At 47.5% G+C, this 24,451-nt stretch overlaps 1 protein-coding gene across 2 annotated transcripts in view; it reads left to right on the top strand.

Annotated features, from left to right (window-relative positions):
• The window catches only part of PLD1 (phospholipase D1), a 77,806-nt gene extending 69,142 nt beyond the window's left edge, over positions 1–8,664 (top strand). For both annotated transcript variants that reach the window (XM_026854841.1, XM_026854840.1), the window contains 3 exons: positions 2,140–2,293; positions 2,912–3,026; positions 3,585–8,664. In XM_026854841.1, coding sequence (XP_026710642.1) covers positions 2,140–2,293; positions 2,912–3,026; positions 3,585–3,809 — 494 coding nt within the window. In that variant the 3' untranslated portion in view covers positions 3,810–8,664. The remainder of the gene's footprint in view (positions 1–2,139; positions 2,294–2,911; positions 3,027–3,584) is intronic.
• Positions 8,665–24,451: the final 15,787 nt, after the last annotated feature.

Here is a 24,451-nt window from a genome sequence, read left to right as displayed (position 1 = left end):
TCATTTAATTTGTTTTCCTAAAATGGTTTTAAATCTCTGTGTAACAGTGAAAAGAATCCCAGTGCAGGGAATATTGTCCATCTGTCTTGTATCAAACTCTGCTCTAGCAGGAAGACTTGTGAGACTTGTCATCTGTTCCTTAAAGAACAGAATGTGCTGTAAAATTTGGAAGGTTTGGACAACATGTGTCATTTATCAGCCCCATTTCCTAAGAAAGGGGAAATATGTTATAACAAGTAATAGATAGAATTTCTTCTGTTTCTCTTACCATATTTATTATGAGATCACAAAGCAAAGACAAGAGAATTGAGGCTCAGAGTTCTATATCGCAGCAGAAAAGCAGAATTTCAGCCTGTTTCTTTAAAGAAACCCTTTTTGATCTGTTATATTAGCAAGGAAAGTTTTGCCAAAGAATAACTTAATACCGGATTTTGCAAGACTCCAAATACTCCCCTCCTTCAAAGCAGCACTTCAGCCCGTAGTCTGGAACGACCTGTGGTTAGGTTTGCCTCTCTGTTACCTTCTCAGGGGTCAGATCCTGTCTCCAGTATGCAGAGGAGCCCAGAGGTGGTTTGAATATTATAGCAGGAGCTGTAATTGTTGCAACTGTGGTGGTCTGGGGGCCTAAGACAGCTCTTAATTTCTGTTTTCTGTACCTGTGAGCCTGAGGACGGATTTTTATACAGCATGTGCATCCATGCTGGCTGGCAAGGTGATGGGGAGCCAGTGTCATCCCTCTTTCACCCAGGAAAGAGACGGTGCATGGAAACAAAATGCCAGTGAAGTCACTGTGAGGGAAAGGGAGGTGATAAGATGGAGAGGGGGTTGGCTCTTTTTTCCTCTGGAGGTGTTAGCTCCCCTGGAGTTAATTCAGCCACAGGGAAGGCTGAATGGTTACCCAGAGCCTGGGGTCTCTTTTGGAGCTGGGAGCTGTGTCTGGAGATTTTTGTTGTTGTTTAGTCACTTCTGAGTCATCAATGACCCGATGACTCCTATTGCTGGCTGTGTCTTGCTGTTCCCTTGGAACCAAAAAGTGCCATGGTGTCCCCCATCCCTTGCCTTCTGATAGCTGTGTGGGACAGAGGAACCTGTTTGGGGAATAATTCCTCAGCTGGTCTGAGCCCCTGCATGGCACATCAGGGCTGGGGAGCTCCCACCACCATGCAGTGTCAGGGCTGGAGCCACCACATGAGCCCAAACCCTTACATGAGCAGGGTGGTGCATTTTGGAGAGGGACCCTGTCCCCCTGAAAGGCACAGCCAGAGCCATGCAGTAGAAACACAACAGGGGGAGACGTCTGCTGCTCCCCAGCAGCTTTACTGGGTGTGAACGGGGAGCTGTGCACAGGACACCTGTGGGTCCCACTGCCCAGGAAGGTGTCCCCCCTGTACCCCTCTGGAAAGCAACCCTCTTCTTTCTGGGGTCTGGGTTTTATGCAGCCTGCAGTAGTGCTGCAGCAAGCACAGGGCAAGGAGTAGAGAAGCAGCGTCTCCCGTGGTCAGGAGGTTCCCCGGAGCGCTGGGTCTGTTGCTGCCTTGCTGCGTTAGCAGGGACAGTGCCTCAGCTCTTGTGTCTGTGGACGCAAAAGTGTGGTCCTGGCAGGACAGGAGGGTCTGGGTGTCGGTTCTTCCTAGATCCCCTTCCCAAAACCCCCCACCTTTCAAATGCAAATGAAAAGCTTCCCCTCTTTATACTACTAAAGATAAAAGCAGGGTTTACCCGTAGAGCCCATCCTGCGTCAGGTAACTTGGTATCCAAACCAAATGCAGTTAAGACCTTTGGAAGCTGTAGCATTCTTCAGTAAAAAACATCTGGGAAGTTATGGAGAGAGTAAACTCAAAACGTTGGCCTGGGCTTGGCTATGATTTAACCTTCTTCCAAGCCTGGAGCTTTTGAAGCCTGCCAAAAGTAGGGTTGTTTGGGTTTTTTTTTTTTTCTCCCTCTCCCAAATCCTGGCTCTCAGGGTCTGTGTTTCCATAAGGAAACCCTCTGGTCAGGGTTTTACCTAGCGAAGCCGTGGATGGTCCCCATGGAGATGAGGGTTGCGGGGGGGCGGGAGTGGGTGGTGATGGAGCGCGTGCAGGAGTGTCTCACGCGGCAGGCGATGCGTTACCGGTGCTTCCTTCTCCTCCTCGCCAGGCTCTGCCAACATCAACGACCGCAGCATGCTGGGGAAGCGGGACAGCGAGATGGCCATCATCGTGCAGGACACCGAGACCATCCCCTCCGTGATGGACGGGGAGGACTACAGCGCCGGGAAGTTTGCCCAGTCCCTCCGGCTGCGGTGCTTCAGGTGGGACCACGGGGCTGGCGAGCGCGGGCAGGGCCTGCTCAGGCTTACGCCTGCCCGCAGCCTTTCAGACCAGCGGGGCTGCTGCTGCCTGCTCAGGTTTAGCATTGCCTGGCCTGGAATTAGCGCGGAGTTTTGCTGCTGTTTCACTGGCATTACCCTTTCTCACGTTGCCTCTGTCCTCAGCTTGGCAGCTTGACTTACAAATTGTTTTGCTTCAGGGTTTCACTACCAGAGCTCATAAACAAGACAGTGATATTTTGCCTCCAGATCCTGTTTTCACACTCTCTCAATTTTGGGTGGTGGTGTCTCTTGTTAATGGAAGTTTCTTCACTCAGAGCAGCCATCTGGTCCACAACACAGCCATTTTTAATTTAAGGCCTTTTTTTCCCCCCACCGTTTCCCATCTGGACAGTTATTGCACAGAAAAAAAAAAAAAAAGGAGAAAATTGAGCAGTGTTATGGCTGGCAGGCTATTGCAGGGGACAGGAGCAGGAGGGCGCTGGGAGCACACAGGGTTTAGCAAGTCCCAAGGAAACCTTTTCTTCCCTTGGCATTTCTCAAGAAAGGGAGCTCCCAGTGCTTCAGCCTCCATGAGCATCAATCCCTTTGTCTTCTCAGGGTTGTCCTTGGCGGCTCTGATCTCAGTCCAGAACACCAGGATCCCGTCTGCGACAAATTCTTCAAGGAGGTCTGGATTTCCACGGCAGCTCGCAATGCCACCATCTTCGACAAGGTGAGGAACGCAGCGCCTTCCCCATCCCATGTTCTGCGCGGCAGCAGCAGATGCCAATGGCAGAAGCAGCACGGGGAGGGCGAGGGCAGCAGGTCCTGCTCCTGGGGTTGGACCTTCAGAGAGGCTTTGAAGGAACAAGTAGTGTCAGATGCAAGAGCTGTGAACAAGAAACTGGAGTTTTTGCATCCTCAAAGTGTGTCGGCAGCTCAAGAAGGTAGCAGGTCTGATTTCTCCTTTTATTTGTATCATCTGTAGCTCCAGTGAATGGCCACGATGTACATACTACTTATAGTTGGCCATAGCATAACTGGAGTAGAAACAAATTTTACTTCTGGGTTTTAATGAGCTTTTGCAGTGATCAGAAAAAGCCCTGGAGCTTCCCCTCTGCCTCCTCCATATCACAGATACGCATGTACTTTTCCCTCCTGGTTCTCCAGGGCTGTTAATTAACTCCCATCCCAGGGAATTAGTATCAGATGTTTTGGTCTTTCTTGGGAACTCTGCATTGCAGTATTTCCCCCGCACTGAACTGTCACTTCTTCTTTCTGTTTTGATCAGGTTTTTCGATGCCTTCCAAGTGACCAGGTGAATAATTTAACCCAGCTGCGTGATTTCATCAATAAGCCCAAATTAGCGAGTGATGATCCTGTGAAAGCAGCAGAGGAATTAAAAAAGATTCGTGGGTTTTTAGTACAATTCCCCTTTCGTTTTCTGGAGGAAGAGTACTTGCTTCCATCCGTCGGAACAAAGGAGTCCATGGTACCCATGGAGGTTTGGACTTAAGAAGATGCAGACTGCTTTACGTTTTAAAATCTGGCTCTCTAGAGAGAAGTTGATGAACAATATGAGATTTTGGAAAGCTTTTTATTGCTAAGAGGGGCGAAAAAGATCTCCACCAACCTGATGTGCCTTTCTTAAGGATTTTGGTGGAGGAACTTGAAGCAATTTGACACTAGCAAAGGAGAGGATCAGAAAGACTTGGAAATAATGGCAAATGAGAAGTTTAACCTCTGAAGGAGTTACTTCTTAAGACATGTTCTGAGCACTTAAGGGATGCAGGCCACTTCCTAGGACAGGAAACCAATCCCAATCGATGTTGTTACTACTGCCGGCTGTATATTGTGGTTGCGTACGTACTGTGATCCTGCTGTGGCTGTGCAGGAGTCGTGGGCTGCGTGTGCTTCTAAGGCTTTCGGGTATCTGCACCTTGGCTGGCTGGAGTCCCCCATCTCACCCCTCTGTACGCTGTCAGAGCACGTCATGGGGAGTCGCTGTCAGGACGCTGCTTGGTGCTGCCTCTGGGCTGTCCTACAGTTTGCCAAGCGTAGGTGTTTCATTTTTTAAATGGAAACGGACTAACAATCTCATGTCAGAATCAGTATTTTGGTCTCTTCTCCTGTCTGGGGGGAAAAAAAGCCCAACTGTTTTTACCACAGCTAGAGCAATCAGCAGTCCTTGTGCAGCCTAGGTCTTGGCAAAGGGAAGCCCCAAGGGAACTGGAGGTGCTGGAAATCACTGGAGTTTGCTGGGCTTTACAGAAACGCAGTATGTCAGTTTGTTCAAATTGCACATGAAGACTTTCTCCAGGAGAGGATCAAAGTTTAAACACAAGCCGTAGATCTGCAGAGCTCAAGGAAAGCAAGGCACTGCGCGTGATGGGACAAACTCAAAAGCCAGCATGGGCCGAAGTAAACCCTGTGCTCTTGGTCCTCAGTTCATACATTTCTATTGCAGTACATAGGTAGACCTTCCTTTCCATCTCTTAGCTCTTTATTTAAAAGAAGGGAAAGACCATTAAACTAGAGCTGACACCATGCTCAAACTGAGCTGACGTGTCGCTTTGCAGATGGGATGAATGCGAGGGGGAAGGGGGATTAGCAAAGCCTTGTCTCTGGTCTATTTGGCTATTAGACCAGCCACAATCTTGAGCTCAGTCATGCAGGACTTGTCTTCCCAAACACAGGTAAAACTCAGGATGCCCAGTCCTGCTTTCCTTTTCTGTAAGACAGTTTCCAAAGCATCTCACTGTGCAGCGAAGCAGCAGTTCAGTTCAGCATCCCTGGGCAAAACAGTACTGCTCCTGGGTCCGGACCTCGTGTGCTGGGTGCAGTCCTGGGTCTTCACTCCATCCTCCGTCCAGCAGTGAGCTGTGTCTCCCGATTTCATGTCCAACTCCAGCTGCAGTCCTGGGAGAGGTGTTCCCCCACGGTGCCGTGTCAAACACTAAGAGGTCAGTCTGTTGGAAATGCCCGAAGAGAGTTGGATCTGGAGAAGCGAGAAGCTGAGCTCTTCTGCTACCTCTGTATCCAGAAGGATTCCTTCGCTAGCTGGGTTTAACCCAGCACCCAACTCAAAAGACCAGGTGAACTGGTACTGAAGTTCACAAGCAAGTTTATTTTTTCTTTTTCTGGCTCTTCCAACAGTCTCACCTGCTTTTAACTGGAAAAGAATCACACGGGTCGCCTAGCTATCCCCAAAATATAGCTGGCACCACATTTTAGCTGATTGTCTTCTGTGTCTTCAGACCTGTAAACAGGCACCAGCAGGCACCTGCTGCATCACCCGAGTAAGCAGCAACCCCAGACGTTCCTCCAGGGCAGCCCAAGTCTCAGCCCCTTCCTACAGTTTCCACTGTGTTACGCTTGTGTTTTGTAGATGCAACTGCCAATTACACTCCTTTCCGCTCGGTGCATCTGTGGTCTGGTTAGCCTGTTGGAATTGCATGTGCAGCATTTTATGTGATGATCTTCAGTCCAGGGGGTTGATGCTTTTAGTTGGCATGTTGTAAGCAGATAAGTATGTTCCCTTGATTTTTTTTTTTTTCCATTAAAAAAATTGACCTAGGGTCACCCCCTGCAGCACCAGAGAAATACGTGTCCTGACCGTTTGCAATCAAGAAAGATCAAAGGTGTCTTGTTATTTCACTTCCATGTGGGTTCAGAGCTTTTCTCTCCTGATAACGTTTTTAGCTGGTTTAGTTTGAACAAAGCTGCTAACTTTAAACAATTACAGCCTGTCAGAGAATCATTATAAGTCACACAGATCTGTATTCATAGTTGAAGCATTCAACCCCACCACCCATACACGTGAACCTTAAAGAAGTGCAAGACTCCTGTCATCTTCTAAGTGCTCTTATTGTCCCCGTCCTCATATGAGCAAAGATTCTTGTAATCGTTAGATTGTGCTTATATTGTCTTTAAGGTGGTAGGGAGCTAACTCTTGGGGCTTCATAACCCCAGTGTTATTAAGTCCCCGTCTGCCAAGCTGCTTTGGGAAAAAACCACCCAGGTTCTGCAACACTCCGCTCACTGTGTGACGGCTGTTGGTCCCAAGCGACACAGCAGAGCCACAGAGGAGAGATTTCATTGACTGATTCTGTATAAGAAGGTGCTAATTAAGAAGCTCTTTCATTATTAAAGTAGCAGACAGGCCTCACATTGGCTCTCTGTCCAGGAGGTTTCTCTTGGTGGGAACAGACAAGCCACGCTGAACATCCCTTCTCTGTGTTGGTGCTAGATTCCTGATACCAGGAGTTTAGTCACGTTTAAATGCAAGCAGGGTGTGCAGGGCAGCCTCAGCACAGTGCAGAGAGCCCTGCATCCCCAGGGGCTCGTGGGGCTACCAAATCCCCCCATGGCTGTGGCCCTGCTCGCCCCGAGCAGCTGATGGGGCTGGAGCCATTCCCAGTGAAGGCAGGATGGTTGGTCACACCTGCGGGATGTGCTGTTCAGAGCTGGCTCCTTGGGTCCTGTCAACGGGAGGTTTATTTCTTATATTAAGAAGCCTGTGAGGTTGAACACCTTGAGAGAATTAATTTCTGCACCTAAACAATCACTACTTCTTAGTCCGTAATACCAGCGTGGGTTTATTTTAATACCTTCAAACTGGAGAGGATTGCTCATAAATACACCATACTGTAACAAGTGATGTGGACTCAAGCACTAGCAAACCTGGAAACACAAACTGTTTCTTGTGGCATTTATTTGCTAGTACTATAGGAAATGAGAACTTCTCCCAGGCTCAGACTTCTATTTTGTAGTTCGACCTGAGTAGAACACTTTTTTTTTCCTTTAATTTATTCCTTAACACGTGCCACTTTGAGAACTCACACTCCTTACCATATCTTTTTAATAGTTTGATATTTTAAATTATGTATTTTGTTGTATAGATGTTGAACTGGATAAGTGTTTCACTGTAAGGTTAACGCATGGTTTTAAAAAAATGAGAGCTAAAATGTTATTATATGTAAGAACTTTACTAAAAAATACTCTGTAGGAGAACTACTCCAGTGCTCAATGGCAGATGCAAAGTGCTTGGCTCAGTTTCTGGTCTCTTGGTCTCAGTTTGTTGCCTGACTTGATGTGACTTTTGCTGGATTAAACCCCAAACATTCTCTTTTCCTTTTTGATCAGGTTTCACAACATGATTTTGCAATCCTGGTGCTGTCCCTGGGGGAGACCTCAGTGCTGGTTTTGCCTAACTGGGACCCTGACATTAATAATTTACCATACCTTTACTCCGTCCAAGGAAACATCCATGTACAATCAAGCTCAGATGTGGTTTGGTATTGTTATTTCAGTGTAACAAGTCTTTTGTGCACTTGTAATTAGGACAGTCGGGTGGGTTTTAATCTGTGGACAAAGCTGCATTTGTGGGAACACTGAAATAAGTCTGAATGGTCCTTTAAGTTAATGCCATTTCCTTCTCCTGCCGAATGTAAATACCCAAATCCACACTGATGTTAACTGACACGCCTCCATCAGCTGCAGAGCTGCTGCACTGTTTTTTCTGGCAGAAAGGACTCAGGCTGTAGGATGCAGTGGTGGCCAAGGTGAAGAGAGCGAGTGGTCCCCAGACCAGGTATATGGGTAGAGGTTGGCATCTCTTGGGTGGCCCACAAGCTGTCAATACACTCTCACATTTTGTGGCACTTGTTCTGCAAATTGTTTCAAACAAGCAATCCCTTCTGCGCAGCTGAGATCCTGCTGAAACCGGGAGCTTTGCAGAACCGAGGTTTAAACAAGGAGCGTAAGGCCATGGCAGTGAATCATGTTAAGCGTGCAAAATTAAGGTAGATCAAAGCAGAACAGACCCACAGACTGTACATCGACCACTGAATGCAATGATCCTCTTGGGGTTTTGGTGGGTTTTGGGTTTGTTTGTTTTTTTTTTTTTTCATTTCCCTGCCTGCTCTCTTGTTGTAGTTTCCAGTATTTGTGATTTTTCTATTTTTAACCTTTCAGTGTGTTTTCATAAAATCTCCGTGTAAATAATTCCAACTTGCCTCTTTCCTGACACCTGGGAAATGAGAAGACGTGTTGAAAGTCACAGTTCTGGGAATGCTGGGTTGGTTTTGTTTTTTGTTTTTTTGTTTTTTGTTTTTTTTTTAAATCGTGTCAAAATAGCTAAACTGATCAACAGAAGGAGAGCTTCCACTTCAGGTGTGAGTGCAGGCCTCCGTGCGTCTCTACCTTCTGACGGTGCAGTTGTGAACACTGAATATCCCTTCTGTGAAGGCTGCTGGAATTGAGTTTTGTATCCTTGTTTCTGCTAACGATCGCTTTCCTTTCCACTGTTTGTATCTGCTAAATGAATGTGTATTAATGGACTGAAAATACAACTGATCATCATGTTGAAACGTTTGGCTTTGGTCTTGTTTCTGCTTGTTTTGGGGACTGTGGCCGCATCCTGCTTGTGGGCTGAGTTCTGCCCTTGCCCTGCATTGGCAGTGCTGCCCCAGCAGCTGAGACCTGATGGAAAAAGACCCAGGGTTGCAATAAAAATGGCTAGACCGGAATCATTTCTGTTTTCCTGGGAGAGAGAAATTGTTGGAGTGAAACAGCATAGAAAGGGAAAACTGGACTGCTTCAAAATAAATAAATTAAAAAATCCCGTTTCAAAGGAATTTTAATAATCCAAAGGCATTATGAAAAGCGCAGACAAAAAAACAGTCTGTCTCCAAAATTAAACTAACTTGCCACTGTCCCTTTTAACTTTCAGTAAAGGAAATTGAGCATAGAGAGAGGAAAAAGCAGATTACTGTTGTCCTCCAGGGGGAGAAAAGATTAATAAAGCATCGGTGGCATTTCCAAGCTCTGTTGCAAACTGAAACCGTATTAACTTCTCTGTTTCTTAGGTTTCATCTCCTTCCTCAAATGCCACAGGCCCTCCGCATCTTCAAAACTTTCAAATCCAATCTGTGCCCTTGATAAACACAATAAACCGAGATAACCGAGCCAGAGCTTCAGGGCGGTTGGTAGAAGGCAGACAGGCGGCTGCTGATGGACACCATCAGCTTCTGCTGCCACTCCGACATCTCACAGCTAGTTACACGCTTGCCGCAGCAGGGTGACGAGGGCTTGCAAGCGGCGATAGCGGCGAGCGGGCGCGACGCGGAGAGCTGCCAGTCCGGCTGGGCGCGGGCAGGAGGGTGAGGCAGGGCACTGCAGCCCAGGCTGGCAGCCTTCCCCAGCTCCCACATCGGTTGGTTTCTGTGCTGACAAGCTTATCTTGGTGGAAAATCAACGTGACACCAGAATCTGGTCCTGAATCTGGAGAGTTTAGGTATCAGTTTGTAGGAAGGATCCTTTCCTACGTGATGGAGGGGCCCAACTTGAGGGCACTGTTGGTGCTTTTGCTTTTTTCCCGATCCTACATGTCAGGACTGGCCACAATTCATCTGCATCCGTCAGCCTCTTAAAAACACGACTGAAGGCCAGCTTATGGGCTATAGCTGGCACAGGCTCTGCAGGGAGACAGGAACACGCTGCCTCCGGCGCGGGCGATGGCAAAACTCCCTTTCACTTTCCTACAGCCAAAGCATTTGCTTGATGAGTGACTTGCAAAGCCTCTAATTTGATGGCTCCTTGCTGAGCAGAAACGCAGCCCACACATAGCCTGAACACAAAGCACAATCTAGTAAATTTAATAGACCTGTACTTTCCGGGATGGATTTCTCCAGCCGCTTTCATACAGAGGCCGTTCCTGTCTCCTCTGGCAGGTCAGCTTCTCCATTGTTGTGTCCGCAGGCATCCCACGCCAAGAGGCTGAGACATCCTCTCCTCCACCCCAGCACCACGCAGATCTGCTCTTTGGGCCTTCGTTAGCCATGCATTTATGCATTAAGCTCTCAATAATGTGTCAGCTTTTTAATTAGTGCCAGCCTTTTGCGTGTATGAAATTGCTAATGCTCTTTAGCTATTTGTGTAGAGGAGGAAAGTATGGAAGAAAGAAAAAGCGGTTTTGTGAGATGGGTCTAAAGGCATATGAAGAAACAGGTTTCTTCTCACTGCTCAAAAATCAATCTGTTTTAGTTTCTCTGCAATTGTGCGGGCTCTTCAGATTTTTCAAGTACATCTCCGCAGCGCCGATGCGGTGTAGCGAAGGTTTTAAGAGCTTGAATCACAACAGCACTGTGAGTGAAATGCTCAATTTTTTTATTGGAAAAATTAAAAGTGACAGTTTCAAAATTGGTTCCACTGCTTTGATTGATTACTCAGAATATTTAGCTCAAAATGATTACAGCAAGATTTTCTACCAAGGCTCGTGGCTGGGATGGAAATTAATTTGGAGTAGGGCCGGGGTGGGGGTGGGGGGGAAGTTCTTAAAAAATAAATTATTCTGCAAAGGAAGCTGTTTATACCCAGAATCAATGGTGAGTAATCTCTCCATATCCAGCCTGATCTTGATAATTAAACATCCTGTGAGTTCCCATTTGAGGACAAAGGAGAGGAGGCCAGGGAGACAGTGTTATCATGGCTTCACAGGTTTCTATTATCTGGAGATTACTGGTGCCCAGTCTGCATGCTGCTCAGGAGCTCTGAGGGGTGCTGCTGACGGCCAGTCCGTACTGGGAAACCCACCCTGGGCCGAGGGTTGTGCCTTTAATGAGGCAGAGGAGTGCTGGAGTCCTGCTGGGGCAGATGTGCTGGCAGCCACCTATCACGGAGGGAAGCTGCAGGTCCTGTGGGCACGAGAGAAGTTCAGGTAAGAGCTAGACTTAGCTAGACTTTTCTCTTCCACTGGAGAAACCACCAGGGCTAGGCTGTGTGGTGGTTGCACTGGGTTTTTGGTGCCCTTGGGTGTACCACGCTGTCCAGGCAGATGCCATCCCACCACCTTGGTCTTCAGCTTCTCTTAGCCTTGCCACACTCCCTTGCAAAAGGTACAGCTTAAAAGTAGGCGTGTCACATGGATGCTCTGGTTTCTCCAGGGGGATGGCTGCTTTCTTGCTCCAGGTCTTTCCTGCGTTGGGAGAGAGGGGACAGGCAGGCTGGTCTGTCACCCAGAGACACCCCAACCTTCCTGGCTCCCTCCTGCCCACACTTCGGAGTTGTGTCCTGCTCCTGGTGTGCTGCCTCGAGCATTTATCTGATGCCTCTGGTTTATCTCACGAAGCAGGCAGAAAAGAATTGATATTCTTTTCTCTAGGTTGCCTTCCTTATTTCATTTTTTACCAACCAAGCCCATTAAAGGACCCCAACAAAGCCTCAGGAGATTTGCAGGCTGGAATGCGCATGTTGTATGTTCAAGAAACAAACAGAAAATGTATCCTTCAGGAGAGGACTCAGCCTGTTTGCCCGTCATTTTTTAATTTCAACTTGAAAAGATTGGTTTGAGACTTAAGATTTTGGGTGGTTTTTTTACATTTTAGGATTTCAAGTTTCAGACATGTTTCCTCTTGAAATAGATACATGGTTTATGAAGTAAAATAGAAAACGCTAACTTCAGAAATATGACCTAGATACGGTATACAGGATTAATTTTAGGCAGAGTTAATGGCTTGGTTATACAGAGAAGCTCCATTTTGGCCAGTATGAGACATGGAACTGGGAAACTTCAGGAAGGCAGGCAGCTCTAGACACAAGCCACAGACCAGCACAGTACAGCGGTCAGAGGATGTTTGTTCTCGGGTGTCTCATGTCTTCTTACCTAGCAAATCCCAAGTGAAGCCCATGTATCGGTTAGGACTGTGTTGGCCAGCACATACCGACTGGAAAGAGTATAGCAGATACTGGTAACAGAATTACGTTGTCTGGATGTAACCTGTGCATTTAATTACATGTAGGAATTTAAGCTATGTTTCCTTGGGGCCCCACTAAAGTGTGATTTCACTGACAGGTCACTTTTAGGTAACGTATAACCCAACTCCTCTTGGGCCTGCCCCAGCCTGAGGGAGAGCTCTGTGGAGGCGAGCGTGGGGATGCTGTGCCAGTGGCTGGGGGATGCTGGACTAAACTGAGCTGCATCCTACAGCCCTCTGGGGATCGCACCATGGGACTGAATTGTCTATCTCCACACCTGCTAGGACCCAACTTCCAATTTGGGTTAAACCTGCCATCAAGTCAATGTTGGTTGCAGGTGGGGACACGCTGAGGACCTGGAGCCCTGCAAGGCAGGAGCTCAGGAGACTTTACCCGGGGCAATGCTCCCTGGCTTTGTGGGGAGTCCCTGCTTCAGCTTGCCTTCAGCACTGCCCATCTCCATCCTCTCCAGCACCAGGACGGACAAGCTGGAGGGCTGATGTCTCCTGGCAGTGATGCGTCCCCAAGGCGAGCTGGTGCACAGCGATGGATTAAACCTGCCTGAGAAACCATTGCTGGAGAGAGATGCTTTTCAGTGCCTCCAAATCCTCCCCGAAAGCAAGGGCTGGGTGGCTGCAGTCCTCTAGAGGGTGCTGCGGGCTCGATGTGCTCACCCACAAGAACGATGGGTGCCCGCTTGGCCGGGGTGCTGGGTCCTGCCGTGCCTGCAGGACCCTCCGGCCACAGCTAGGCGTAAGGAGGAGGTTGTAGCTACAGCATGTAACCCCATCGGGCTCCCTCCACCACGGTGCCTTAACTCCCCGGGAGCCTCTCTCAAAAGGGACGCAAAGCCCCTGGGGTGCACCCCCAAATTTGGCCCTGCTGGCTGCACCAAAGACGAGCTGCTGTGGGGGCTCTCAGGTCAGCACCTTCCCCTTCCCTCCGAACATGGTCACACTGAGCGGTTTTAAAATGAAATACAGCGTATACCTTGCCTGTCTGGGCTTAAATACATTCCCTGTCTAAAATGTTACTCCCCGAAGGCTGTATTAGCTCTCAAATGACTCTCTGCAGTACAGATCTCCACTTTGTTTCCTTGCAGACCGTATCTGTATGACATCAATTGTACTGGCTAAGAATGCTTACAAACCTATTTCCTGCTGCAGGATGATCACATTATACACAATTACACACTCTAGGAATTTCTCCTGAGATCCAGCTGGGTACAGGCTGGAGTGGCGGAGGAGCCGGAGCGTGTACGGAATAATGAATCATTCATTCAAACCTCCGCGCTGTCTTCAAGCTCTTGGGTTGTGCGAGCATGTGGTGAGCTGCAGTAGCTGCTTATTACCCTAAAAAAACCTGAATCATCTAAATCATTCCACATTTGGTTTCTACTGTGTCTGTATGCTTTCTGTGTGTTGCCATTTCATTATTATTATTATTATTATTATTTTTACTAGAAAGGTTTGTGCAGAGTTTATTCAAAATGTCTCAGCAGAAGTCTCCCTGAGCTGAGATGTGCTGTTTCAGAGACTTCTCAGCAGGAGCAAAATCCCGTTCACAAGGTGTCTGTCCTCAGAGCGGACTCAGACCAGTATCACTTGTCCTGAGTGACTGGTGGTGCTGGCAGCAGCAGCAGCACTGTTACGCATTTGCATTGCAGCACCATGGTGCACTTTTCCAGGATGCTGTGATGCTAAGGGACCAAAACCCACAGCATTTCCCTGCCCTGGACATCTGACAGCCTTATTATATAGGACAGAGCTGACTGGAAACACAGAGATGCTATTTGTCCTCATGATGGGTAAGGATCACACGTGCAGGTTTGGTTTTTTTTTTCTGTAAACAAGTAAACTGATGCTTTTCTTTGACCCACTGTTGGATCCCTCTAGCAAAACCATCTGTTGCAGTGTCACGGGAAGGACATGGAGACGATGCACGGACATGGTGACACTCCCGGTGAGGAGCACGAAGCCCATCAGGCCGTGGTGACTGTCACCGAGCGCAGGGTGCTGGGGGGCTGCAGTGCTGGGGCTGCAGCGTGGCACATTGCGACACCCCAGGAAACCAAACCGCCACCTTCCGCTTCCTGGCCGAGTCACGCCAGAAGCAGCTCTCCTGCTCTGCACCGCTCGCTCTGGGCTGGTGAAGCAGCCTCCTGCATGGCATCGTGTCAACTGCTTCCCTGAAATCCAGCTATATTTTATTCACTGTTTCATCATTATCTGCCAGCTCAAAAGGCTGAAGCATATTTGTTAGCTAAAGATTTCCTTTTAGGGAGCTGGCGGCAGATTATCCTGGCTGTTTCTAACGATGTGTAATCTAAGCTGTCACCCACATTTCCAATATTTTACTTTTGGTAAGGTTACAGTAAGACTGGAGTGGAGCCAAGGTGCCGGGGAGCCCTCCTCACACAGGATGGGATGGTGTCTGGGATCAGGGACCTCACACACCACATCACCTCCACCCTCAGGTCACCTGAACTTATCTGTAGTTTCCTTAAACCTCTCAAGGATCATATTCTCTTGTTTTCCTAAGGCTATGACTTTCAGGTTTTTATTTCTTTTAAAATAAGAACTAAGAGTCACGTATAGACATGTGGTTCCAGGACCTGCAGAAGTGTTGAATATAGTGATATCTGGGACAAAAATTAAGTGAGCTGTTTCAATCCTCTCCCCATGGTAACACCCAGAGATGCTGCTTGGAAGACCCATCCTTTCTGAACAGGCTTGTGCACTCTCCATTTGTTCATTATAACTATTGTTATATTCATATTAACTTCTGCAAAAAGAAGTTAATAAGGGATTTATTTATCTAATACACAGACTTTTTGCTAGGTTTCTTATTTTGCATATTTCACCATCTTGTTGATAAAACTGAAGTGGACATTTTCCAATGCTCCGTGAGATAATTTTTTGACCCTATATGCGTCTCTCTTTCTGATTAAGTGACTACTGCTGGTGGTGGTTTTACTGTGTTTAATCCAAACTCAGGCTGATGCACTCGTTATGGTCCCAAACTGCTTAATTTGCAATGTCAGGACCTGAAACAAAACACAGGCTGTACTGGTAAGGGCAAACACAGCTGTTTCGCGTGCCTGGAAGAAACTGTTGTCTAACAATTGTCTTACAGGTTTTTTCATTATTTTTAATGGGTAATTTCAGATCAGCTGCATCTCAACTCTTACACTAGCTCAAGTTAGAGACAGAAAAGAATGAAATAGAAAAGGCTGAAGGAGGGCCTGTGTGTTTCAGGAGCTCAAGTCCTAGTTTGAAGAGCAACCTGGGCTTTTAGCAGCCTAATTGCCATTTACTAGCAGTCGGACTAGCTCTTAATGTTCAGTTTTGCAGAGGAAGAGGCTGATTCCCTTTCAGCAAACAGCCTGTAGCACTCGCAAAAGTCATACTTTGCTGTATGTGTCATTTGGTGCTTCTGAGACCATGATTGCTCATTAAGTGCTAGATCCACCACCTGCCTATATAGAGGATAGTGGATTTTCTGTCAGGATATGTCTAGCTTGCTTCTTGAGACATTGTGTAAAGCACTGAAATCTTCTTTAACAACTAAATAATCCAGAGAAATTTTGCAGAGAGGTCTCTTGTGGGGCTGTTGGCACCTCCCCTCTGTGCATTTTGGCAAGGTGTTGTGGTATGGCGGGGGTTTATCCCCCTGGAGATGCCTGAAGCTTGCAGTTGTCTTAAGGCTTGAGGATTTCGGTGATGAGTCTTTGGTTATGTCCCACTACCGATGACTGCCTGAAGTCAGCGCAAGCATTGCTTGTAGGAGATGAGCTTTAGTATTTAATCCTGTATTTCTTTCCAACCAACACTCAGCTCCTACCGACATCTCTCCAGGTGGAAAGCTCCAGATGAATATTTATTCACCTCTATTTGGGACCTGGAGGTGGTGGAGCAGGAGCAGGGCATGTGGGACAGGGGAGCAAGGCGAGAGGGGCAGGGGATGGATGTGGCAGGGCAGGAGGGGCTGGCAATGGGACCAGGGTGGGCAGCACTGGCAGGCTCATGGCATCTACACACCATGTGCCAACTGACCTCCAGATAATGCTTCTAACCAGAGAATCCAGCTCAAAGCATCCACACTGCCCCTCACTCTGGTTTATCATCCCTGTCCGGCTTGTCTCACTGCCTCAGCCATGCCTCTGTCCCGTTTACCTCCTGTTGTGGTGACAGCCCGAGTCTGTGCCTTAGGAGCCCCTCTGCACTTCAGAACAGACTTGGTCCATTCACTCCTCATCACTCAAGGCACATTTGCAGATTGTTCCCTGTTTATTTTAATGATGTATTGGTTATTTTACAGAAACACCTTGTAACTTTATTTGATGCCGTTACTGGGCTGTCATTCATCCCAGGTAAGGGAAATTGCATGTTTTCAGCACTCAGGGCTCTTTCTCTTCCAGATACTATTTCCCTGTGCTCAGTGCATGGCATGTATGCTATTAAAAATTACCGGCCTAGAATGGATGGCAAGAAATGAATGCTTTGGGAAGTATCCTCAGTTTTCCTCACTCTTCTCGCCAACCTTTCTTTCATGCCACATAACCACGGATCTCTCTCACAGATGTGCAGGTGACAACCAGGGCAGGAGGACACGGGATAGCACCAGGGGGTGAAGTGTCCCGTGCAGGTCCCAGCTCACCCCACGCAGCAGCAGGACAGATTAACCACCCTGATGGCAGTGCAGAGCCCATCCCACAGCCCAGCTGTGCCTCCCCTCCATCCATGCACAAGCCCGTGGTAGAAGGGGACAACAGGACACAACTCGGTGCAATTTGCTTTGGTCAAGTGAGACTTGGAAGTGGACCAAGCCATCCGCTCATTTTTACAGCCGCTTTGATGGGCACCGGGGAGGAGGCCACTTCTGTCAGGACAGGTTTGAGCTTATCCAGTAGACAAGGGCACAAAAATATCTCCTGCCTTTGCCACTGCCCCAAGCTTTTCAGCTGGCTCCTTGGCAGACGCTGGTTTAGGAAAGCACCAGTAACAGCGCAGCGTATGGACAAACATTGTGCTAATACAACAGTATCAAAGAAGTGGTCCTACCTCCAAACTAAATTATAAAAGAGAAATTTCAATGATGCATATTAAACTTGATGTGACTTTTCGCAACGTTTTCTGTGAGCAGAGCAATGAGAGAAGCTCCCAGCAGAGGTGGTGTCTCAGTTTTCCAGTCTTGCGCTGGACATAACTGGAGCACTGTTTTGACAGTGTCAGACAGCAGCAATGGACAAAGAAGTCACTCTCCAGCTGCTGTCACCTGTGGTGTGTCTCTTCCCACTCATCACCGCCTGCTTTCAAGGGCCTGATCTTGTAGCCATTGCCGGGGCAAAGCTCTCTGTAACCTCAGTGCAGGCTACGGTACTGCTGGTGACCGGAGCCACAAACTGAGAATCACAAACTTCCAAAACCTCAAGATTAATTAAATATATGTCACTTTTAAGTCTCTGTCATTCACTGGCTGCTTTGAGCCTGTAGGGGCCAGAATTTCAAAAAAAATTTTCCAGTTCATCCTTCCCACTCAGCACTGGTGCACAGGGGAAAGGGGGCTCGGTCACGTCTTTGTCATTTGGGGTTAATCTATCTTTCTTGTCAAGGTTTTTTTCTGAGAGTTCTATTTATTTCCTAGCTGATGGCTTCCTTGTTGTAATCTACTGGTGAGAGCCCAGACTGCACGCTTAGATGTGGGCAGGGTTTCCCCCTGCTCTGAGGATCAGCCCACTCTTTTCTGCTTCCTTAACTGAAGATGGAGTCATTCCACTGAGCATGCAGCATGCCTTTCATAGATATTTTCAAAACCACCTAGTTTCCTGCCTGGTATTTTGGTACTTTCTCAGAAATCACGTGTTAACACTAAAGTCATCAACTTGTTTAAATACACCCATTTTCTTGTTCTATATACCCCTGAGCTGAACCAAGTGTTGTTGACCACGCTTTTCCCATCCTGGATGTCTCTTCATTTCCAGGTCGCTGCTGACCAGTGGGATGCTGCACAATGAGGTGAACCCTTCTCCCTTCTTCGTGGGTTTGCCTCCTAGTACTACCTGACACTTGTTTTTCCCTGTTATAATTACTCAGAGTCCTGCTTGTCTGTCTTTGCGGCTTTGTGGAGATATTTCTTGGTGGTGTGGTGTAATCTTCATAGCCCTTGAGGGCTTAGCCATCCTTTCGTGCTACGTTTGCAGTTGCATTAACAGCGTTAGTCATCGGGTCAAATGGCAGTGGCGAGGACGTGGCCACACTGGCCAGGGCTCTTGTCTGGCTTTTCACCCTTTCGGAGACTTTTCTGTCTGTAGATGATATTAATGACTTCAGCTGGGATTTTTAGGAGTGAAGGCTGTTCCATATTGCAGGCTGAAAAATCCCTTCCAGGGGTCACAAAGCTGTTGTTGAAGGAAGTTGGCTGTTTCTGCAGGGTTTTCTGATATGATATGTAAATCAGAGTATCTAAACTCTACAGGATCTCCTGGGCCTGAAGCCAGCCTGCATCCACTTCCCTGCCATGCAGCAGCACGCTGCGGAAGACCTTCCATACATAAAATCCAGACTCAAGCAGCTCCCTTCTGAGATGGTGAAGTGATATTTTTGGGGGCTCTGATGATGATTTTCTCTTTCAGCAAGTCAGAAACTCCCATGTCTTTGAAATTCTCCATCCATTTCATAAGAGTGCAGCACGTCTTACCTTCAGTGAATACTTGGGTTAGCTTTTTTTAAGCTTTTCCCTGTTACGACAGGACTGAGAACCCCCCATCCTTTTTTTAAAAAAAACATTTTCATCTAATTCCAGGAGGAGTGCTTTCACAGGCTGACACATCTCCGTGAAGACATGAGGAAGTAAACACCTCTGAGCAAAACCTCCACAGAAAGGCAACAGCAGTTGGCTCAAACCCTGTCTTCCTACTCAGACACTAACACTTTAAGCACTACTCAGACGATTACTTTAAGTTGCTTTAAGTACCTCCAGTTGTTTTCCGACTTGCTTCTGCTTTGGTCACTGACAATGAGTGGGAAGACTGAAATATCAGACTTGGAAAGTCTGTTGGTTAACCCTTTTTTTTTTTTTCCTATAACTTTAACCTTTTTCAGGGTGAAATGGTGAGTGTTCAACACACTTCCAAAAAGACAGATGCATTGTGCTGTTGTGTCTCCACCCTCTTTGCAGAACAATACATCTCACAGGCCATGGTGAAGACACTGATCATTAAAAATAAATGAAAATCTGGAAGGATACAGATGGCGAGGAGGTTTTGAAGCTGGATTGCTGCCAGTCTCACAGGTCTCTGAACACCCTGTACGCGTGGCCACCGCCGAAGCCCTGTGGGACCTTCGTTGTCAGCACCTTTGCTACCTGCAACGCAGTTCCTGTCTGTAACCCCTTTCCAGAGAAGAGATGTTGAACCCTACCCACACCTCAGGACAGATTACCATTTAAAAAAACCAACCTCACTGTTCCTGAAATGTGTCTTAATTAACTCTCAGCAATTTGCATTTGACAAAAGATAGAGCCAGTTTCTCTTGTTCTACTGATCTATGCTTAATGCCAGATGGGGGTGGCTTCGGGTCAGGTGTTTCCCAGGCCTGGGGCTGCCTTTGGTCTGCAAGATGAGCCAAGAAAGAAGAGGGAAAGAGAGAATATAAATACTGGTTGTCTTAGGGCAGCTCAGCTCCAGACTGATCAGCATAGAAACCATATTGGGATGCTAAATAGTTTTGATAAAAGGCACTTGAAAAACAGAGCAGCTGTTCCATCCATGGATGCGGTTGTAAAGCAAGTATTTATGGGCAGAGGCCCCCAGAGGACTTTCCTGCTGTGACAGGTGCGTTCTGGAGCATGTCCCTGATCCAGCAGCTCCTTGCGTTCTGGACCTTACGCATGCTGATGTTATCCTTGAGATCTCAGCAGAGAAAGGAGAAATTAGTATTCTTCTGTGGGACTATGAGAACGTGGTTTGCTGGGGGCAAAGCTGCATTAGCTTTTCTGCAAGCAGTGCAAAAATGGGATTTTTTACTGGTTTCTAAACAGTCACAACTGGCACATTTTAAATGACTGTAAAAGACTTGACACCCTCCTGAAGGGTTGCCCTTTGATTTTTTTTTTTTCTTTGCAGAAGAGGCATAAAGGAAAGAGGTTAATTGAAAAAATAAAGTTTTACATCACTAGTGTGGCGTGTTCCCAAAAAGCAACATGGAAATGTTTTGCCCAGATCAGTGATGCGTGAGGCCTCTGATGCTATGGCCAGGCTGGTGGGAGACCAACAGAGGCATCAATGTCTGTTTGCATCTGCTGCAGAGGCACACGCATTATTGCGTACAGTTCTGCTTTACCTACAAAATGCAACTTTATATTTAAATTTTAATATTCTGGTAAATAATATAGCAGTGCTTCAAAGGGTGTGAGCGCTTGCTACCCTGGAAAAGCCTCGTCTAACTCATGCAAGGCAGATAGCGAGTCTAATCTACATAAACCAGGGAAGGGCACAGCAAGCAGTCCTGCTTCTTTTAGCACCTTGCTGGCCTTGCTGGGGGAAGGCTTCTAGGCTGTTGTCTCCTTGGTGACCTTGGCCCATGGTGGCAGCCCTCAAGAGAAGGCAAATGCAACTGCAGCAGAAGGGGCATAAAGAAAACCCTGTGCTGGTCTTTGGTGCCAAATACTTTGGGGAAGAACAGCAGCTTGGAGGGTGCTGTGGGTGAGTTAAGCTCCTGGGAGTGTAGCATCTACCCTCTTTCTCTGCAGCGCCCCAGGATGTTGCTATTTAAATGCACTGTGCTGTTCCCTGGGTATGAATCTGTGGAGGGTACGGTTTTTATCAAAGAGCCCTTGCTGATTTTCCATTTACTCCCCCACTGCAGTGATTACAGGGGTTTGTATCTGAACAATACTTACGTGAGGGAGCGATTAACTATTTACAGGAGGTGTGTGTTTGTATGTAGCTACAGGAAAAATCCTGGCAGCAGGATTCACACACCTAGTCGTGCTCAGCTCCAGGGATGCAGTGGAAAAACCCTTCTCTCTCTGGAGAGGAACCCGTATCAGCAGAAGGCCGAGCAATCAGTAAGTGATAATGAATCAGTTAAAGTGCATTTGAGAAGATCAATAGATGCAGGTTAGGACACATGTAGCCATTAATTTCTGAGTGTCTTTTAACAAAGTTGCATGTTATCCTGTTAGCCTAAAGCCCAATTATTATGCATTTAATAGAGTATTATTTTTTCAGCATCCTCCATTCAGTTTGGACAGAGTCCTTGAACTACTGCATTACATGGGCAAACACTGAGGTAAACCAGTCTCGACTTAGGGAAACAGAAAAATTACCCCAACACCAGCCATGGGGCCGAGTGGTCACAGAATTACTGGGAACAAGAGACCCACATGTGCTGGTGGAATAAATCATGCGTCAGGGCCCCAAATAGGGCCCAAATGTGCTTTCTTGTTTGCTTCATCCTTTTTCTTACTAAACTTTTGTAGAATGATCCAAAGCCCGATGCACCTGAGGCTCTTGCTAATTGGACAATGCGTCATTTAGATTTATTCATTCCACATATACCCCCTCATGATATAATTAACAGTGGTGGCACTGTTAGATAATTAAATTTAGTTTTGTGCAGAGGTCAAATGACCTGGATGGTTTATATGTGAACTAATGCCCTTCAATGAATAAATCAAAACTGCTGACCCTGACATTAGCCCCTAACTGCCAACAGCAGAGCTTTAAGGTGCTCATTGCTCACCGGGGTTGGCCAAGGCTGGGGACTGCCACTCTGTAGGAAAAAAATGACACTTTCACATTTTTCTGCTTTCCAAATGAGGCTGAAATGGCAAAATCGACTTGCCACGAAACGCTCCTAACTTCTGCAGCAGTAGAAATGCCAGGTATGGAGCTGAGGAGAGACGCAGGGAGCTGAGCTGGGAGGGGCTGCACTCTTCTTCCACGGCTCTTCCTTCACGAAGGCTGGGATGTGGCAGCCTAACGCCGTCGTTTGGCTCGGCAGCGTCCTGCCCACGTTGCGGCTCACGTGTGGCCATGCCAGCGTGGCGATGCAGCCAGGCTGGCTGGAGCACAGGGCACCGTGAGCCTGCCAGGATTTTCCCTATAGCTATCTACAGGGTGAGACACAACAGGGCCCAGCTGCTGTTCCCAGGGGGGACCTGCCAGGTGGAAACACAATTTCATGCTGAACTGACTCAGAGCAAAATATTTAGGGCCAATTCAACCGAGTGCTCTGTTTTGAGTCACAGTGACTCCAACTGCAAGACTTTGTTTAGATGCTCCTGGCAGAAAAACAGTATACAGAGAGACAGAGATATACATGTCCTTTTTTTTTTTTTTTTTTTTTTTTTAAAAAAAAAAAAAAAGGTAACATCTCAGAAACTTTATTTTCTATGGAAAAGTTTCCTGCAAAAAATGACCACCCAGCTCTATCCATGCAGCCTGCCCAGGCACTGGTACAGCCCACGTCGCAGCCCTGGCACCTCAGGAGGTCAGTGGGCACACACCTCCCTGCCAAGGCTACTCCTTTCCCCCGAGCAGCAAGCAGCCTGGAAAGAGCATTTTCATTTCACCTCCTTCTATCATTTTATACATTTCTTATGTTAATGATAACAGGAAGGTCCTCTACATTTTTACCATCTTGATATACAGTGGATACATCATAATGAAATCATAGTTTATCTTGGGATCCTCATGCTGAGGATCAGGACAATTTGTCTATTTGCAGGACTGGGCATATATATATATATATATATATGTATATATATGTATATATATATCTATATATATATTTTAATCCTTATGTGTTTCACAAATAATCTTATGTATTCTTGGACCGAAAGCACGTTGGAGCAAACCAGAGTCCTCTCTCATCCTGTTTGCTCTTCCCTTCTCTCCCTGAGAACAATGAAAGCAGGAGGAAGTCTCGCATTGGTTTGTTACTAGTTTCCAGGCAGTTTTGCTTCCAGCTTCACAACTATGAGCAAAACATTGCAATACCCAGGTTTGAACAGACACGGACAACATCTGGTTTAAAAAAACACCCCAGCACCACAAAAGATTCAGCAGGGCTCTCACTTGGTCCCTGGTGTTTATTTTATCGAGTTTAGCATTTTGATCAGATTTGCCTCTTTAAATGTGAGTGAGGGCTAATGACTATGCGAGATATTGAGGAGTGATGATTTGTGGCTTGGAAAAAGGGGATAAATCCAGGCAGGCTGCTGTTGCTGTGGGCGCTGTGCAGCCCTGTGCGCCTCACCCACGGCAGGCGACTTCCGCTACCTGCCACTTCAGCAGTTCATTAAAAAAAAAAAAATAAAAAAATCACATTCTGCTGCCCTGCAAGCCGAAATGCCAGTGCTTGCCGCTGTTATCCCCATCCCCTAGCAGCCCTGCTGCGATCAGGACTAATAACACTAATAAGGCACTGATGCGGTCCCTCCGCTGCGGGCGGAGGCTGGCGGCACCGACTTCTGCAACCGCCTCGGAGGATCCTCTTGCTCCTGAGGAGGTTTCGGCAGCTCCTTCTGGCCTTTGGTCCGTCTGTCCCTCCCAGCCCAGCCCCGAGAGGCTGCCCGTTCAGCACCAGCCACAGCACACAGCCTCCCTGCAACTGCACGATTGTTTGTAATATAATTTATTTATTTTTTTTCTCTGGAAGCACATCTCTGATCAGAAAGTGTAAGAAAATCCCATCCGCCTGCCAATTGACTCGTGTGTAGGGTTTCCGCTTCCCAGATCTGCATATTGTAAGCTCCTGACACAAGTTGATGCTGTAAGTACAGCTTCCATACGGTTCTTTCAAAGGCAACAGATTTTTTATACATATATATTTATATATGGCACCTGGTTTGGCAGAAACCACATCCGAAAAAGGGAAATAAGGAAAACAGTAAAAGCTGAATCTACCTAGCGATTGCTGGCTTTGGAGGGGTTTTGACCAATTCCAAAGTCAGCGTAAATCTCTTCTTCTAACTCAGAGACAGCATGGGAGCTGCGGGGCTAGGATGGCTCCCGAGCGCAGCGGGAGCGGCTCGCAGACCCAGGTCTCACCTCTGGATCCAGGTGGGGAAGGGCCGGTTCTCAGCCCAGGTGCACGAAGCAGCTGGACGGCTGCTCCTTCCGCACCAAGAGAGGCCAGGCCCTAGCGCTCCCCTAGCGCAGCCTGACCGGGTTTGGGTTCAGCACCTGAAACTGGGCAGCTGTCCCCCCGTTAGGCCCGACAGGCCCAGCTGGCGGAGGGCTGGGCACCCCGGATTTTTCTGCCCAATATTGGTGACAGGGGCCTGGGGCGCTCTGTACCCCCTTGGCGGGGCTTTGCCATGGGGCGCATGGGCTCTCTCTCCCGGCCCCCCACCACAGCCGGCCGAGGCTCCTCCCCGGCCGCAGGCCCCTCC

The sequence above is a fragment of the Athene cunicularia genome, assembly GCF_003259725.1.
Source record: "Athene cunicularia isolate RWA chromosome 9 unlocalized genomic scaffold, athCun1 chr9_part1, whole genome shotgun sequence".
Lineage (NCBI taxonomy): Eukaryota > Metazoa > Chordata > Aves > Strigiformes > Strigidae > Athene > Athene cunicularia.
The sequence above is the reverse complement of the archived record's forward strand: the minus strand, read 5'-3'. Positions and strand labels throughout refer to the sequence as shown.